The sequence below is a fragment of the Phyllostomus discolor genome, chromosome 14 (genome assembly GCF_004126475.2).
Source record: "Phyllostomus discolor isolate MPI-MPIP mPhyDis1 chromosome 14, mPhyDis1.pri.v3, whole genome shotgun sequence".
Taxonomy (NCBI): domain Eukaryota; kingdom Metazoa; phylum Chordata; class Mammalia; order Chiroptera; family Phyllostomidae; genus Phyllostomus; species Phyllostomus discolor.
Window position 1 is genome coordinate 22,617,698 of NC_040916.2, and position 17,940 is coordinate 22,635,637.

Genomic DNA, 17,940 nt, shown 5'->3' on the forward strand with positions numbered 1-17,940 from the left:
TTCGGGGACCTCGGGGTTACTTGGGAAAGGGGCAGTGGGTGTGGAGAGCAAGCGTCTCTGACTGTGCTCCCCAAACTCTCATCTTTGGACAGGGGGGGCGGGTTCAAGTGCAACCTAACTAGCGAGCTGGACCCGGATTACAAAAAGAAGAAGAAAACCCTCAAAAAAAGATACACCAAGATTGACACTTCTAAAGAGAAATGAGGGTTTGCCTAAGAGGGCAGTTATTGGCATACAAAGAGTATGCAGTAGGCTTTTTTTTTTTATACCACGAGTTCTACTTGTTAAATATAAAGCTTAGAAATGTCACGGCCTCAAAAACTCAGTTTCATGGCCTTCCATTTCGGATCATGGGAGGGGTAATGTGTACACCTCCGGTTTCTAGGAGACCCAAGAATATTATATCATCTTGGCCAACATTTTTATCTTATTGATGAAACGGGCCAAAAGAAAAAAAAAAAAAGGAAGGGTTTGTCTGCTAAACCACACACAGTAAGACACCTCCTTTCTTTTGACTACACCAGGTGAATTTGTTAAAAAAGAAAGCAAAAGGGACCAAAAACTACGTCTGAGTTTTCTCGAATCCTGAAGAGCGCCTCTCCCTGGGGAATGCGCGGAACTGGAGGCCAGAGCAGCGCCCGGCAGTAACGGCTCCAGCGGTACCTGGGAGATGCGCTAGGGGGCGCCCGCGGCACCTCCCCACCCGCGACTCAAGTCCTTGCTTCTCCACAACCCTCCGACTGTATCCTTGCGTCACTTCTCAGAGTTTAAGGCACATATGCCTGGTTTATCGTCCAAACAACACCGTCAACTTCCTAGGAACGGAGACGGCGCCCTGACCGGCTTACGACCTTCCGCAGCCCCTGCAGAGCGCGGGGTCCCCGCCAGCAGAGAGAAGGTGAGTGGCGGAACACACCCCAGGAGGAGTCAGACGGGAGGGCCCCGCCCATGAAAGGATGGAAGGGCAACTAGTTATGACCCGGGACTTCCTCCGGTGGGTGTCTGCTCTAAGACAGCTTATGGGGCATAGTGTTTTTTTAATCCTCACCTAAGGATACATTTATTGGTGTGTGTGTGTGTGTGTGTGTGTGTGAGAGAGAGAGAGAGAGAGAGAGAGAGAGAGAGAGAGACTGATTGATTGGCTGCTTCCCATACATGCCCCGACCAGGGACCAAGCCCACATCCTAGGTCTGTGTCCTGACCAGGGATCGAACCTGTGACCTTTCAGCGCACGGGACGCCGCTCCAACCCACAGAGCCACTGGTGCCAGCCAGCGCGGGGGCGCAGCACTTTAAATGTCAACATTGAGTTTGCACTTTGCCGCTGATGTTGAGCGCTTATTCGCCAGACAGTGTTCACGCGTGTGGAAGGTATGAGGGTAAGTTCAGAAAAACGCTGCATCGGTCACGGTTTCGCCCACGTGGAAGATAACATTCTGTGACTTGCTGTGGAGACGGCTGTAGGATGCTACCCAGCGTGTTCTTGGCCTTTTCGGCTTTGGTGACAGAGTGAGCCAATGCCGTCCATGAATAGTTTACAGTAGATGCTGGAAAGAACAGAGGACTTGGAGTCCACTTAAAGGGTTTAAGGAATTCTCTAATGTGACTCTTGCTGCGCATGGGGGCCAGCACTTCTTTCCCCTGTGACAACAGCCCGTGACTCTGTGCTGTATGTCACCGGGAAAGCATGAATCGGTTGATGGAATTTGAAATAAGGATGTAAGGAGAAAAATGGCCCATAATTTTTATTTGACAATACAAACCTACACTATCCTGTATAAATTAGTCTCTGCGATAAATGGCAACCTAATCTACCCTGGCAGTCCTCTCTGCATGGTCTTAAACATCGAGCTTGGACCTCACCCTCAGGCGTGGCGCTGCTACACCCACCTGGGGGGGCAGCTGAGGGGTGGGCTTGCTCACATTAACTCTGCTCAGTCTGTGACTCGCAAAGAGAATTTTACAATAGCATTCACCCAGGCAAGGTTGTCCATAGACTCAGACGAGAGAGAAGCTGCTTAAATGGCTTCTGAAAATACATAAACTATTGGGCCAAATCCAAAAAAATTCTGATTCATCGTTGCACATTAACTCGTTTTGTAGTGTTTCATTCTTTTTTTTTAAAGATTTTTATTTATTTATTTTTAGTGAAGGAAGGGAGGGAGAAAGAGAGAGAAACATCAATGTGTTGTTGCTGGGGGTCATGGCCTGCAACCCAGGCATGTGCTCTGACTGGGAATTGAACCTGCGACACTTTGGTTCACAGCCCGAGCTCAATCCACTGAGCTGTGTTTCATTCTTACTTAGGTGTCGGGTAGGGTGTGAAGACACAGAGCTACAGGGACACAGAGAGCCCCTGCCCAGAAGTTTCTAGTGGAGAAGGGGGGAGATCCGGGGCAACAGTGACAACGGTGAGACAGCGTGATGACAGGATGATGCCTCGGGCGTTGGAGGGACACCTGGCGTCTCAGCCCGGAGCTGGAAAGAGGCCGGGGATTTGGAAGGACCCCCAGAGCCGGGGGAGGTGGAGGCGGCTGGGGCTCCAGAGGAGGAAACACTACTACGTGTGAAGGGAAGAGACTGTCAGCTTGAGAAAGCGAGTGTCTCTCGTTCTTGACCCCAGGGGGCTCAGTCCTGGGGTGGCTCCAAGGCCTGATGCGTAAAGCAGGTGACTTAGAGGGTTTTCAGCTGTGTCGAAATAGGATTCCTAAAACGCATTACTTTTGAGATTACCTTTTTATGTTTAAACCTGTGCACTGGATCCCTGACAACAGATACACTGGGGAGCGAGAAACACACCAAAAGATGCCATCCCCTCCTCCCCCCAAAAAGCAGAAGGTAAGAGGACCGCAGTGAGAAAGCTACACGCGGAAAAAGAACATGACTGTTAGAGAGAGGCACACACACATGGGGCTATGGAGCAAAGTCGGGCAGTGAGCCTCCCCGTGACTTTTCCTTGCTCACTGTCTCTCTCTCCCCTCCCCTCCCTCTCGCCTCTCTCTTCTCTCTTCTCTCTCCTCTCCTCTCCTGTCCTCTCCTCTCCTCTCCTCTCTCTCTCTCTCCTTGTAGAAACCCCCAAAGAGATCTCCAAGGACTTCCAGGCTGTAGGAACCGAGTCCCACGGAGGGCAGCTGGAGTAACACTCTTTCTAACCCTCTTCCTTGTCTTCTGTCCTCTGCTCCCTGCCCTCCCCGCACCCCGGCCCAGGCACCCGGCAAAGGGTGGGCGGGCTCCCTGTCTGGGAGAAGGAGGGAGCCGGGAAGGAGGTCCCAGGAAGGAGCTCCTGCGGGAGGCAGGCTCCCACTTTGGGGAGGCACAGCCCTTTGTCCTCTGGAGTCGAGGAGAACCCAACAAGCGGCCAGGGTGGGGAAGGGAAAGACATGGCCCCGAATCCCTGTATGAAAACGAACCTTCCTGCCTGCCTCAGAGCTGTGGGAAGGCCTCTGCCCCTTTCCGAGTGGGCGTGAGACCCCCTCGGGGCCTGAGATTCTGACTTGGGCCTCACTTCAGAGTGTAAATATGGAACTAGAAATATTGACCGAAAGAGGGACTCTCCAATGCCTGGTATTTTTTTTTTTTTGAAACAACAAAAACCAGAGCAGGAGGCATTGGAAGGTTTACGTTGCACCACTGTTCCGTTTTTGCGCGACCGCGACGCCTGGTGAGCCAAAAGGCCAGTTCTGCAAGCACCGCCTGTATCTTCGGAGTCACTGACACCGCCCCGGGGGCAGAGAAAGGAGACAAAGAGCGGCCGGGCCTCCGCGCAGTCCCGGCGATCCAACAAAGGGCCAGCAGGGGGAGCTCTCCCACGCCGCAGAGCTCCCATTTCCCAAGCAAAACGGTCGCAGGCAAACAAAAACAGAGGGGCAGCGTGCCTCTCGCGAGCTGCCATCTCGGGGAACAAACATGTGACTCAGCCCAATTAAAGGCTCGGTGTGAAGCCAAGGATGAGCCTGGCGGGGGCGGACGGCCCTCCTCCGCTCTGTCCGCGTTCCGAGGCAGCGAAACGGGGGGCGCTCGTTAGCTCTTGCGAAAGACAGGGCAGGAGGCCGATTTCGGGGGTAATTCTCAGCCTCCTCAAGTGGTATATTGTCTCTAAATGAGTCCTTGACCCTGGCTCCCAAAACCACATTTTCTTTGGTGGCTGAAGGCACTACCAAAGCTCCCAACTGTTCCGTCTCCTTTTACTCAGTGGCTGGTTGGGCTTTTTTTTTTTTTTTTTTTTTTTTTTAAGGAGGGAAACGCTGTGTTTGTAAAAATCCGTGCTAAAAGGACAAGGAATCCTACGTCCCCTGGGCCATGTTAAGAGTCTGCAGAAAGAATTAGAGCTCTCTAACACACATGCACCCCCCCCCCAACTGGAACACAAAGAATTTACTCAGGCAAACAGCGAGGGGTATATGAATCGAACCGTTCTCCGGTTTGTAGGGTAAGTCTTTACATGTTGGACACGGTGGTGGGAGCTGGCATACCGGGTGCACAGGATGGTCAGAATCACTGAACCTGCAGGAAATTTTCTCCCAGTCCCTTTTCATCTCTCGCCAGTAAGAAGTCAGACTTTTTGTTTTACACCTTAATGGCATGCCCACATTTACAATTTTTATACAAGCTCCTACAGAAACTTTAACTAGACCCATTCAGACCCAAAGTCACTAAATAAAGCTAGTCTAGACGGAAAAATCTATGAAAACCATATGTCTTTGAGGCATCTGTCTTACAAAAACCGCCATTGTCCTGCAGAAAGATTTCACAAAATATGCTTTTTGGAGCACGCTGCTCTAATGAGCGTGGGGGACGTGCCGGAGCAGACGCCCCGGCTTGCATGGCGAAAGGAAGGCCAAACTGCTTGTGAGCGAACGGCACTCCTCTGCCTGTAAACACCACTGAAAGGGGAGGCACAGGCGGACGGAGTTTCGATTTCCACTACCCTCAAAGGGATCGAAAAAGTCCAGTTTTGTTCCCCTCCACTCCTGCAGGCTGTTCCACAGGGGAGCTCAGAGCGACTCCGCTCCCACCCCCAGAGAACTCTGTTGAATGATGGCGTACGTGGAGGAGGCCAGAGAACCAGAACATTTTCTTCTGATTACTACCTCATCCTGCTGGCCTGCCAAAAACAGCCGGGAGGCAGGTGCCCGACCTAAGAAATGAAGGCAGTCTGTCCTAAATGATCGGGTGTAGGGCCCGGCTGGGAGCCCCAGGAAGCCAGAAGGACTGGGGTGCAGAGTGGGGGGCAGTGCGCATGCACGAAAGGGGGAAGGCTGTGAAACCTTGCTTTTCCCATTTCTCGTTGCTTTCGGAACTGAAGACTGTGGTCTCCTACCTTCATTATTCTAGCCACAGCACCCATTTTTACATTTCAAAAGGCACTTTAACGAGTGCTGTGAAATGCATGGGGAAAAAAGCAGAAAATCAAACCTCACTGATAACAATAACGTTTTAACTGAAAACCGAACAGTCCACGGAGACTGTGGGAGGGTTTGTGAATGGCGCAGGTTCCTTGTGGCCCTGAGGAATACTGTCCTCAGGCGTCTCGCTCTCCAGGGGAGGGCGCTCTGGAGCAAGGCCACAATGGCTACTGGCACGAGCGTGCTGCTGGGTCACCCGGGAGGCTCTGAATGAACAGAACACATCGAACAGCCACACCAGGAGAAAAGGTCCTGGGTGAGAGGAGGCCGGAACAGTTAGAAAGAAGGACGCCTGTGCACTGTGATCCATCACGCACCCAAGTTTTAAGCACAAGTGAGAAACACTACTTCGACATGTTTATTCGAAGACACTGTGCTGTAAAATGAGTCTTCAGTATTTTTATTAGTGTTCAAGGTTACGATGGCAATGGCGGTCATTTCAGAGTGTTGGGAATATTAGAACAAATCAAGCGATCATAGCGACATCTCTCAGGAACAGTTTCCTACACAGAACTATTGGGCATTGAAGGTCGTTAAAGTCTGAAGGGGTTGTTCTGGTCCATGAACTTCCATCCCGAGTGCTCTGATACTACTGGTGCTAGAGCTAAAACTCGAATTTGGCTCCCCAACCCCCCCGCAACAGTAGGTGGCTTTATTTGGACCTCAGACCCAGATATGTGGAGGCCAATTACGGCAGTGGTTTCTCTAGTTAACACGTTGACTAATGTTTCCCTAACTTCCACCCCGAGAGACGATAATTAAGATGGAATTGGCCTCACATGAAGTTTTATTATTTTAGTTATTAAAATATTTTCCGACACTACTAAGAGGCAAACATAAATTCTGATCGTTTGAAAAATCAGGAGATTTTTTTTTTTTCTTGAGTTTTTATAGCTTCTCGTCCAGGGTCTACAGGTAGAGCAGTGGGCAGACTTCTGGCAAAGGCCCTCGAGCGTGACACCGTGGGGGGATTTACTCGAGGGAAAACTTGCATTCATTCTTAAAAGTAACATCAAGAGCAATCCTAGTATGAGCTTTAAAAAACACACACGGGACAGACTATAACTTGCACAAATATCCACTCCCAAGTGGAGTCATTTCATGTCGGTCTCCACAAGCCGTTCTCGTCTCCTACCCCCGTGAGGGGTCTCATTCCAGAAGAATGCGCCAGTTGCGGACCGGCACACAGTTAGACGGAGCTGCCTCACAATGGAGATGTGCAACTAAACACAGGCAGTCCTCACACAGCGGAGGCAACTGGTAAAACAAAGTCATTGTCTGCGCCACGTTCAAAGCCACCTGGCTGCTCTCACACCGTCTCACCCCCTCTCGGTTTTCAAAACGGCCAGAGGGACTTGGGGATTCCCTGGCGGTGGCTTATCTCCTTGGGGGTTATGCGTGTGCCTTCACCTCACTCACCTTCTCGGCTGGTTCACTCACCCTTCCACAAAAGCAAAACCAACCAACAAAAAAAAATACCAGGGGAGGAATGGAGCTTATGCCTAAACTTTCTATTGACTTACTGGGTTCCCAGAAGGGCCGTTGGAGCAGAATTGGCATCTTATCCTGTTTCTCTGTGTGTGGGGGGAAATGCCGACTTCGAGAAGGTTTGGGATTCCCCGTGCGCCTGTGCACCTGAGGTCCAGAGGGCCCGGGCCTGGCCGTCGGTGACGAGCGAGCCAGAGCTCCGCTGCTCGCCTCACTGACGGAGCACGTTCCCCGATCCTCGGGTGGAGTGCGGCCTTTGTACAATTTATGTGAGCTCTAATAATTCTGACTGGAAACCAGGGGTGGACGTTTCCTGGTGTTTATGGGAACAGTTAGAGAATACTTCCAGAAATTAGAGCGCTCGTTACTTGCGGTTCTGTCTGCCATGTGGTTCCGATGGCTCAGAAGCAGCCGGAGGAGGAGAGGGAACCAGGCCACGGGGAGGGACGCCCAAATACCTTGTGGCTTCAGGCTCTGTCCTGTGCGGCGTTCCTTCTATTTTTGGGCCGGCTTGCTGTATGACCTCAACGCCCTCTCAACGCCGGCAATGTGGCATCCACAGGCACACACGCAGACTCTTCCAACACCGTCCGTCCCCTTCCCCTGCCCCGAAAAACGCCGACCAGACTGAAAGTATCGTGTTCTTTTGGCAACAGCACTCGGTAGGCCAGATGGATGTCGTTTGGCAACGAATGGGTGTAAGGATGTGTTTGGATATGGAGGTCCCCCCGATGACGACGGTGGCTCAGGTGCACTCAAGGATGTCAGCATCGGGCACGTTAAAGCCAGCCATCAAGTTCCGACCAGCAGACAGAAGCCACCAAGCCCCGAGTGACGTCCTCAGCTCCTTCCTCCCAGCGCGGGAAGCAGGCACCTCGGGCACATTCTGGGGGAAAGAATGAGCTCCTCCATCTTCACGTTTAATTTCCTGGCTGTTCCCGGGCTCAAGCGACTCCAGGAACCCCGGGCCCACGTCCAGCCTCTCGCTGCCGCGGCTACGGAGGCAGAGGGAGGGAGGCGGCGCCCGGCCGGTCATCCATGTACTTTGCTGCTTGGAGAAAACGTAAGGGTGAAAAGAGACAGGAACCTCGTTGTGCCACGGAACTTGGAAGTCGTTGAAAACTACGCCGCTTCGCTCTCCCCACGCCTTTCCAGACTCGAAGGCTTCCCCTGCAAAATCAGGGCCTAGCTTGTGGCTCCTGAGGCTGGGTGTCTGCCGACACTGGGGAGAACATTCTTCTCTCTTCTCTAAGCTGAGAAAGCAAATCGACGAGCACAACGTATAGGAAGGTCCAGCAGGTTCTGAGGGGTGACACTTTGCGGCCGGCGGGCTGCAGGAAGAACAGGCATTGCCATGTGCGTTTTTTCGATGGTCGGTGGCCGCCCTGCCCGACGCCCATCCTGGCTGCCTTCCTCTATCAACTGGGTGAAACCCGAGCCAGAGCTGGGTGCCTTGCGACTCAGGAAGGCTTTATCTGCAGTGGTTGAAGCTGAGCAATTTGGAGCCCCGAAGAGGGCAAGGCCAGAGCCATCGGCCACTATTTGTCCTGGGACTGGGTGGCAGTCGTGTCTGGTTAACTTACTGGCAGCCACCACCGGGCCGCCCAGGCCACCGCATGAGACGGACACACCGTGAGCTCTGCCGGCACGGGTGCTGCTTGTGCTTGGCTTCCTGTAGATCCTCCCTTATCTCCCCTTTCTTCTTCCTCTCCTGCAACCTGGGCTGCTCGGGATGGTGAAGTGAGGGCCACACGGAAAACAAAACGGCCGTCGGCAGTCCCCCTCGACACACGTGCAAAGCCCCCAGATTCTGGGCCTCAGAATGCCGGGGGTTCTGTTCCTGGGCCTGGTCTCCCCAGCACCAGCCCCTCCGAGCTGCGGCCGGAGGCAGGTGTCCGAGGACAGTAGACTCGAGTGTGTTTGCTGGACCCAAGGAGGAGACCACCAGACCTATTTGACTCCCCCCTGAGACTGGGCGGAAACCAAGGTCCGAAGAGGGAAACACTTGGGCACCCCCCGAGGGTCCGCCTCAGGGACCAGTGCCGGCCCCGCCAGCCCCGCTGTGCCACTGGAAGGACTTTGCCGGGACAGCTAATGGAGGGGCTTAGATTAAACTGCACATTTTCTCGAGTGAACAGCTTGTGGCCAAATCTCTGTTTTCATCCAAATATATTAAGCACCATGACAACTCATGTTAAACCTGCAACGAATTACCAATTACATCTGGGATTCTGGTAACAGATTTTGGAATACAGTAGCCTCAGGAGATGCCTTAAATTTCAGGAATCAGGAAGAGCATCCCAGACTTGATTCTCTCCTTGGCAGTCATACCTTTTACAAAACCTTTGCTAAAAATAAAAGCTGTTCCCTGAACACTCCAAATACCTAATTGCGGATTTATTTGTTTGTTCTTTGAAAGGGGGGGAAGGGGTAAGGAAAGAGAAATCACAAGACAAATTCATCATCTGTCCAAATGGCCCCCAGCTGCTTAGAGGAGTCACCCTCTAGACGGGCGGTGGAGGAGGGAGCGAGGCGGGTCGGTCCCAGGACGCGACTGCGGGGGAGTCGGACACAGGCCGGGCACGCGAGCCGCTTAACTGTCCGTGGACCTGAGCCCCGAGGTCAAGGTTCGGCAGCTTCGTCCTTCACGGCACCAAACCTTGAGGTTAGGGATGCAAAGACACACTCATAAGCACTGCGGGTCCGCCCTTACTCAGACGGCGAGGGGCTGGCTGCAGTGACAGAACGGGAGGAGGAGCCCTTGCCCGTACGTGAAAGGGAGCCTGCGTCACCTGCGAATCGAATCGACATATACAACATGTGACGGAGGTGGGGCCCGGCAGGGTGACCAGGCCACGTGCTCACAGCGAGGTTAAATGGTAAAGAGAACCAAGCGGCTTGCATCTCCATAAGGCACAGCATATGGGTCTCTACATGGAGGGACTTCTCTGTCTCTGCCCTGGTGGTTTGGTGCTAAGTCACCCAGCACGTGGGGCTGGGATGAGGCTCCGTGCGTGCCTGCGAAGTCAGGGAAACCGCCTACGTCACGGAACCTACGTGGGGACCCAGGGCTATCCGCGCAGCATGGACGCCTGCTGCCTGCTTCACGGGGCCCCGACGAGACTTTCGGGGGAGCCGTGCTGGGTTCCCAGGCCGTGTTCCTGTCACGTGGCTGAGCTGGGGTACAAGCCAGACCCTTTTCTATGATTCAGTTTTGCCATTTTCAAAAGACACCACCAGCCTCGCGGTGAGGAGCGTGGTTGCAAGACAGCACGTCTGTTTTTCAGCGTTTTTAAAAATAGAAGGTGGAGTGATGAGGTCAACGAAGTTTGCTTTCCCTTGGACAGAGACCCTTCCTCCCGCCCCGATCCCCTTCTGACCATTGCAAAACAGCTCGGCCCAGGGAAAGGGGAGAAGACAAATGAGTGAGATAATGCCAGGATCGGCTGTTGCCAGGAAAAACACACGCTGATTCAGTTCATTTGTTCCATCCATGTCCAAGGCTGTGATTCCCAATTAACTAATTTTACCGAGTGGGAACCGACAATAGCTACATCAGCCCTCACGTTGGTGCCTGGGGAAGAAGGGGCGGGGCTCCCGACAGGAGCACAGGACCCCTGAGGGGGCGGGGATGCCCAGGAGCGCCCTGCTGAACAAGGACACCACTGGCTGGGACCTCCCGATGAGGCTGAGCCCCTTCAGCAAAGTCGTGCGGGGTGACGGGCAACCCAAACATGCGGGCGACGGGAAACATCCCGCAAATCGGGCCTGCGTGCACTCGGATTACTAAGGACAGAAGCATCCTCGCTGGTGGGCCTCCCTGGGACCGAGCCGCTCCCCGGGCTCGGGTGGAATTAATCAGAAGGGGTGCGCAGTGTGCGGCGTTCCCAGCTCCCTCCCCGAACGGCCTCGCGCGGGAACCAGCACAGCTGGGGAAGCTGGGAAGCGCTGGGCCAAGGATGACTCCACCAGCCTGCCCTCCCCGTGCCTTCACGTTGCAGAGAGAGAGAGGGAATGATCATCTTAACAACAACAGCAACAACAAAACAAAACCCGGAACGCTCATGGCTTCTCTAGGAGTCAAGTGCTTTCATTACCTTTGAACTGGGTTGAAATAAAACTATATAGGCTCTTAAAAGTCAAGGTCATTACTTGCTAATGAAGTCTCGAATGACCCAGAAGAACACTGTGCACAGGCTCACGCCCAGCGGGACAGCTGCTGGCCTCCAAAGGTTCAGTCCTGGCTTGTGGGATGTCGAGGCCCTGCCGGGAGCTGGCGGGGCACCGACTGGGCTGTCTTGTCACCTTAGGAGTTTCTGGTTCCAGATGAAAGAGGAGAGAGGGCCCCTACCAGAGCAAAGCAAAGGGCTGGGGGGTGGGGGATGGGGGGTGGGGGGTGGGAATCAAGCTTCCTTCTTGTAAAGCTAAGGGCTGTTTCCCTGGAGATGATGGATAATGGTGTTTCAACTTTGTGAAGTTTTGAATAGAGACAGTGTAACGAGTCAAGGAGGAAAAAGAGAAAATATAAATAAATAGAACAAGGTGAAATTTCAACAAGAGCTTCTTTCCCTCTTTCTTTCTTTCTTTCTTTCTTTCTTTCTTTCTTTCTTTCTTTCTTTCTTTCTTTCTTCATCTTTCTCTCTCTCTCTCTCTTTCTTTCTCTGTTGAAATCTTAAACCCCATTTCTGGCTTGCATTTGGTAGGATTCCTGCTCTTTTATTGAAAACAGACTTTATGTGGTCAGAACTCTCCACTAAAGCTAAACTTGAGTAGGCACAAGGACCCAGCAAAGCTGCTCTTGCTCCCTCAGGTGCCCCCGCCCCCACAGGGACTCCCTGCCCAATGTGGGCAAACCGAAAGGAGGGCTCAGCACAAAATCCTTTCCCCTTCCACGGAGCTCTCATTTCTCCTTCACGTGTGAGACTCTGCAATGCTAGATCAAGTTAAGTGTGGCTCTCACTTGAGAATATTCTAGAATGTCTGAATAACACAACTGTTGTCCTATAAATTCCCCAACACAGACGCATGAAAGCTGGTGCTCCCTTCTCTCCAGCTGGGGCTACTGATTCCCACCACAGTGTCTGTATGCAAGCTCGGGACCCCCAGGGGACCCCACCCCAATAGCACACCCATTTAGCATGGCACAGTGTCTCCGGAGGGTGCTGGCAAGGCAGCGTGTCTGCAGCCCGGAGCTGAGGCAGGCAGGCAAGCAGGCAAAGACATGCATGATCATCCTGGGGACAAGCAGCACCGGTGGCTCTGGTTCCTTCTCGTAGCTCAACAGACAAAACGGCCCACTCCCAGGCTTGTGGATGGGACCCCCGCCATCCTACTCCAACGCCCCACCCCCAGCGCTCCCCTTACCTTCCTGGCACAATGAGAGGTGCTTGTCCGGGCAAGTTGAGGTTTCCTGAAACAAGAACTTAATCTGGCCCGTAGTGAGGCTCGGTGCTGACATGCGTGTTTTCTTACGAGCAAGGGGAGCCTTCAGAATCCTCCTCAAAGGGAGGGGGTTCAATCTTTCCTCTCCCCTCGCACTGAGAGTGTCCAGAGACGTGCTCTGTGGTCACACTGGGGAGTGCAACTGACATCGAGTGGGGAGAGGCCAGGATGCTGCTACCCACCCTAAAATGCACAGGGCAGCACCCTACAACCAAAACGTCAGTGGCATCGAGTTTGAGGGGCCCTGGGGGTGTGGTTAGGGGACGCGGCTCTGCAGTCAGGCTGCTTGGGATCGAAGCCCGGCTCCTGCAGGGCCTGCCTGCCTGGTGGGGGAGCCTGGGCCAAGCTGCTTCCCTGATGTGCCCCGTCTGCAAAGTGCAGAACGGCCCAACTCGCTGAGTTTATTGGGTTAGACGCGAGAGTGCCCACAAAGCACGGAGGGCAGCGGCTGGATGTCCCGAGAGCACGGTAAACGAGAGCTACTCTTCGTTATTGCCACTCTTCCTAGAGATTTCGCCCAGTTCCAAATAAATGACAATATAAGCCAAACCTGTTAGGTTTAGAGAAAAAAAAATATATATAGGTTTGAGAGTGCAAATATCCTCTTTGATGAGGATCCAAATGATGATAAAGGCAATGACCACGGGGCTCGCCAGTTTACCGGACACTTTCGAGCGCCTTGTCTCGCGTGATTTGGGCAGTGTCCTTGTCGCATCTGCCCCTATCTCACAGGCGAGGGTGTCCTGGCCCAGAGGCGAGTGAGCTGCCCAGGGTCTGTGGCGAAGCAGGTCTGACTCTCACCCCACCATTCTTGCTCCGGGGGGGTCTCGGTCTGCCAGTTTCTGAGGCCCCCTGGGTTCCTGGCACCCGACACCCTGAAGACCCACACAAACATAAGTACGGTAATCACAGGGCGAGGGGCCCCTGGATTCCTGGGCAGGTGTGAGTCACTCCTGCTACACACACAGTAAGGTCCTCCTCAGGGAACCTGCACATATTTTAACCCTCTGAGTTGGATTTTTAAAAATCAACTTGCTCTACAGGCGAATTTTCTTTCCTTTTAAAATGCCTCTTATGGATTTTAAAAATCTAATTCCTTCTATTTTCAAAATCTCTAATTACTCGCATTGTATTTTTTTTATTTTAAATGCAGGAAGGTGGGAATCTTAGCTTCAACTATATGCATCTTTTGAGTTCCATTTGTCTACCAGCTGTTTTGTTCCACAATTAAGGCTGAAAATCTGCATATGAATGCCACGACGTATTATTCCAATGCACGGTGTCCTACCTCCTCGCGGCCAGGGACGCACACAGCAGCCATTATGCCTACCTAACATTTCCAGGCATAGTTTAAAAAAAAAAACTGCAGACCAATCAGCCAGATTTGTACTCTGCCTACATTAATGTTAATAGTGTTGGGTTTAAGGGTCACGGTTCAGAGGGCAGATGGATACTATTCCTCGAAGTCAGTGGTTTTTGAGAATTCCTTTGGTGACCGAGAAGGCGGGGGCTAGCTGGTGATACGCTCATGACCTTGGAGCACGCAGCCCGCCTCCTTCCTGTCAGAGCTCTCCATCAAATCCTACAAGCAGCTGCCAAAACGTCCATCATCCGGGCCCAGGTTGCTCGGATCCCAGTTTGTGCCAGACCATAAAGGAGAGGTTTACACCCCATTTTGGTTTTTAAACGGTGTAGAGGCTTAGCGATTTCCCCAGGACTCCCCTCCCAGATGAAAACTGCAAGCTCGGACGATAATATCTTTGCAATTTTCTTTTTCAGGTACCTTTTGTCTGTCGTGCTGCGAGAAGAGAACCGAAGAGCACCCCCACACCGTCCTTGGCCGGCGCGGCAAGCACACTCACCTGGGGACGCTGGGTGGGGCCCTGGCGGGCCGAGAGGGGACTTGCGGCGGGGCTCCGAACGTGTCGTTGCTGTTGGGGAAGGGGGGCAGTGGGCCCGGCCGGAATGGAACTGGGGGCGCCCCTGAGTGGGGCCCCGGGGAGGGGATGGCGGGCGCGGGCCCTCGGCCCGACGCGGGCCGTGTCGGGGGGGCGCTCAGTGTCGGCCGCCTTTGGGTGGTGGGGCTCGGAGGGGGTGACCTAGGGAGAGAGGCCGGCAGTTAACCCTCTCCTCTGTTCTGATTCCTCTTAAAAACATTTTTTATAACGCCCTGGTTGCTTTCGAAAAATTATTCCTTGACTGAGATGCTTAGATGCACGTTAGCAACGTTAAAAGGTGTAAAAGCGTAAATGGTGAGAAGGAAGTTTCCCTTCCCTACCCCTTCACTCCGCAGAGGCAGCCAAAAGAGCCTCCTTTTTAACTATATTCTACAGTCGTTTCTCTCTATACGTAAATTCCCTTTTTTACATAAACATTCTACAACTTATTTTCTCGCCAGCTTCACAAGAACTTGACTATCTCTTCATTCTGGTACTCAGAGAACAGCCTTACTCCTTTTAACAGCTGTGTAATACTCCACCGGGCGGAGGCATTGTGCTCGTTTTGGACAGGAGTCGGGAGGATCTGACCCCCTCTCTCTCGTGCCTGAACTTCCATATATGGTTTCCTCTTTTTTCCCGGCAAGGTCTAGGGGAGCGCTCCCAGCAAACGACACTGACCCGGCCTGGCAGGCATCAGGGGCCGCGGGCCTCCCTCCTACCTGCGGGAGCGCAGGATCCAGGAGTCGTCCACGGGGGGCGGGGCGGGGGTGAACGTCGTGGCCGTGTTGATGTCGCCGATGATCGCCAGGGCCTCTTTCAGGGCCTGGTACATGCGCAGCATCTCGTCCCGGCGCTGAGCCTGCTCGGCCGACTCCTCCATCAGGGTGTTCTGGTCCTCGGAAGAGTACAGCTGGGCCAGGAGCTCCGAGTTGATGAAATCTTTCACCTGTCGGCCCCCAAAGAGAAGCGACACGGGGGGTCAGTGGGTGGTCGGGTGGTAGGGACTGGGTCGGAGCCCATGGGCAGAGTCCACAAAAGTCCACCCTGGGAAAAGGGCCGTGTGGTGCGCCTGTTCACTCCCGTCGTCTTCATCAATCCCCCTGCCCCCAGTGCTCAGACCCGTGCCGGTAAGCCCTCCCCTGCCCTAGGGCTGCTGACACGAAAAGAGATTGTAGCGCGGACTGGTTGAAAAGAGAGCCCCACGCCGCGGTCACCAGAGCAGGGTCTGCGGCTGGCCCGGTGCGTCCACAGCCCTGCCGGGGGCTGCCTGGCTTACAGACCAGGGAGGTGGGAGCAGCAGCAGCAGCTCCAATGGGAAACCACCTCTGTCCTAACACACGTCATCCGTTCCCCGGCGTTCCCGGCCCCTCGCCGAGCTTTTACCAAAGTCCCTGGAGTAGGACGAAGACCACGGCTTTCAAGGCATGCTCAGAAGTGCGACACCCATCAGTAATAAGTACAGAACCATATATAATTGTGTGAGTTCATTTACAAAGAAAATGACACGACCTCTGCCTTCTAGACGTTGACAGTACACACTCCCTAACAGGAATGAGGATTGACCAGCGGTTCTGTGGTTGACAGATAAAAGCAGACTAGGTTATGAGCAATCCCTGTGGGGCACAGCAAGGAGGGAGAGACAGCCAGCTGCCACATGCCATAGAGTCCAAGATACCATTGGTTTTAAGACACGCCACTATTTTATGTGCTGCAGAAAAAAAAAAACCCACCACCCATTAAAACCAGGCCAGCCAGCATGGATGGCCCTGGAGAGCACGATGCTAAGTGAAATAAGCCAGTCAGAGAAAGACAAATACCACGTGATCTCACTCACATGTGGAATCTAACGAACTCACTGAACTAACAAGGGAAATGGGGACGGACTCCTAGACAGAGAGCAGGCTGACAGCTCTGGGGTGCAGGTGAGGGGGTGAAGGGGCTGAGCAAAAAGGAAAAGGACTCAAAGACATGGACAGCAGCGTGGTGATGGCGGGGGGAGGGGAGGGTGGTATGAGAAGGATAAATGGTAAGGGGAAAAATACAGTACAAAAAAAAACTATACCAAGATGCCGAGATGCCACTGAGTGGAACAGGCGTCTGTCTTCATGTCAGAAACGTTAAACGGGGAAAAAATGAACGTGAGAACCGCGGAAACGCGGCGTGTCCCAGGTGCCGTCACAAGCTGGCTGATGGCTCTCACCACACCCTTAGAAAATGTGCCGCCGCCCCCGTGTTGCAGATGAAGAAACTGGAGTTCAAGAGCTTCCAGTGACTCACCCCAAGTCGCACATTCGGTCGAACCCAAATCTTCCGACTTGATGTCTAGTGCCCTTCCCATCACACCCTCACCCCACTTGGACGGGGGGGGGCGGCTGAGAAGGGACCCTTCATGTGAAGCGTCATTATTTTAGATGGAAGAGCAAGGACGAGAATTAACATACGCCTAGGGGAAGACACCAGCTTGGGGTGTTCAGTGTCTCCGTTAAAGGAGGAAGCTCTCGCTTACCCAGCGTCACTGAGTCTCTCAAGGAAAGGCCGAGGCCAGTCTGCTTAATTGTTGCAAACCCGGGCAGACGGCACACCTGTCCGGCCCTCAAAATGCCTGGGCTGTCGTTAAATGTGTGACTCAGAGACAACAGGAGTCTCACATAGCTTCGTGATTTTGTAATGGTGTCTAACCATGCAGAAGGTTCCAGTACTCAGAAAATTTGGCTACATCACAGCTTCACTGCGGAAAAAAAAAATGTGTCCTCTGCTCTTATTTTGTCAACCCAGAGTGGTTCAAATGTGGAAGTAATCTAATTCACAAGAATTATTCAGACAGCTGTCTGGGAGAGCGGAGGTTCATGTATGATAGCTGCGGAGGGTAAATTTGGCCAGGTAACTGGGGGCCAGATGCAAGGCCTCGAACGCCAAGGAAAAGTGTTTGAACTTTATCCACTTGGCAATGGGGAGCCATGGAGGGCTCTTCAGCAAGTAAGTGAAACAATAAAAGAGAGTTTTAGGCGGATGAATCTGGCTGTGACGGGGAAGGGATTTGCAAACGGAGATAAATGTAGATCATCCTTGAGACAACAGGGTTCCGTGCCACAAGGCTGCAGTGGGATTGGCAAGATGGGCACGTACAGATGACGGCATCGGGGAGAAAGCAGCTGGGCTCTCGCAGCTGGGTGCGCAGGGCAGGCAAGAAGGGAGCCTGCAGCCTCGAGGTCTGGGTGAGTCGGAGGAGAAAAAAGCGGAAGTCCAGAAGGAAAAGTCAGACTTTGAGAAGAGTCAGTAAATTGGGCCGAAAGATTTATTGACTTGTAAACACACTTGCAGGTTCCCAAGGAGTCACGGGCATTTGCACAAACCTTCCACTGCTGGGCGTGTGTGCACTTGGAGGGACGGTGCAACTCCAAGTTCAAAACCAGACAATTTTCCTGGCATCGGCCAACGGCTGGGTAAGCGCTTTGGAAGCTTCGTGTCTTCCTGGAGTATCACTTAGAATCTATTAGACGCGATTTAAAAGAAGCTCCTTCCAAGAATAGATTTAAAGCAGATCCGAGTGAAGAAGCAACTGTCAAACAAGCCACGAAGTGACATAGGAAGGGCCTGTTTCCACTCGCGGGTCAAAGACTCAACTCCTCCACATGGAGACGGTCGGCACCAGCCCTCGCCGACGCC

General features: G+C 53.1%; 1 protein-coding gene across 6 annotated transcripts in view; it reads right to left on the reverse strand.

Moving 5' to 3' along the window:
* Nucleotides 1-17,940, reverse strand: part of DNM3 (dynamin 3) — a 369,351-nt gene that overhangs the window by 9,009 nt on the left and 342,402 nt on the right. For 4 of the 6 annotated variants that reach the window (XM_028530855.2, XM_028530853.2, XM_028530854.2 and 1 more), the window contains 2 exons: nt 14,994-15,220; nt 14,197-14,433 (listed from right to left, as the gene is read on the reverse strand). In XM_028530855.2, the coding sequence (XP_028386656.1) occupies nt 14,197-14,433; nt 14,994-15,220 (464 nt within the window). Of the gene's footprint in view, nt 1-8,935; nt 9,552-14,196; nt 14,434-14,993; nt 15,221-17,940 lie in introns of those variants that run through there. The other 2 variants (XM_036015982.1, XM_028530856.2) reach the window with 2 other exon arrangements.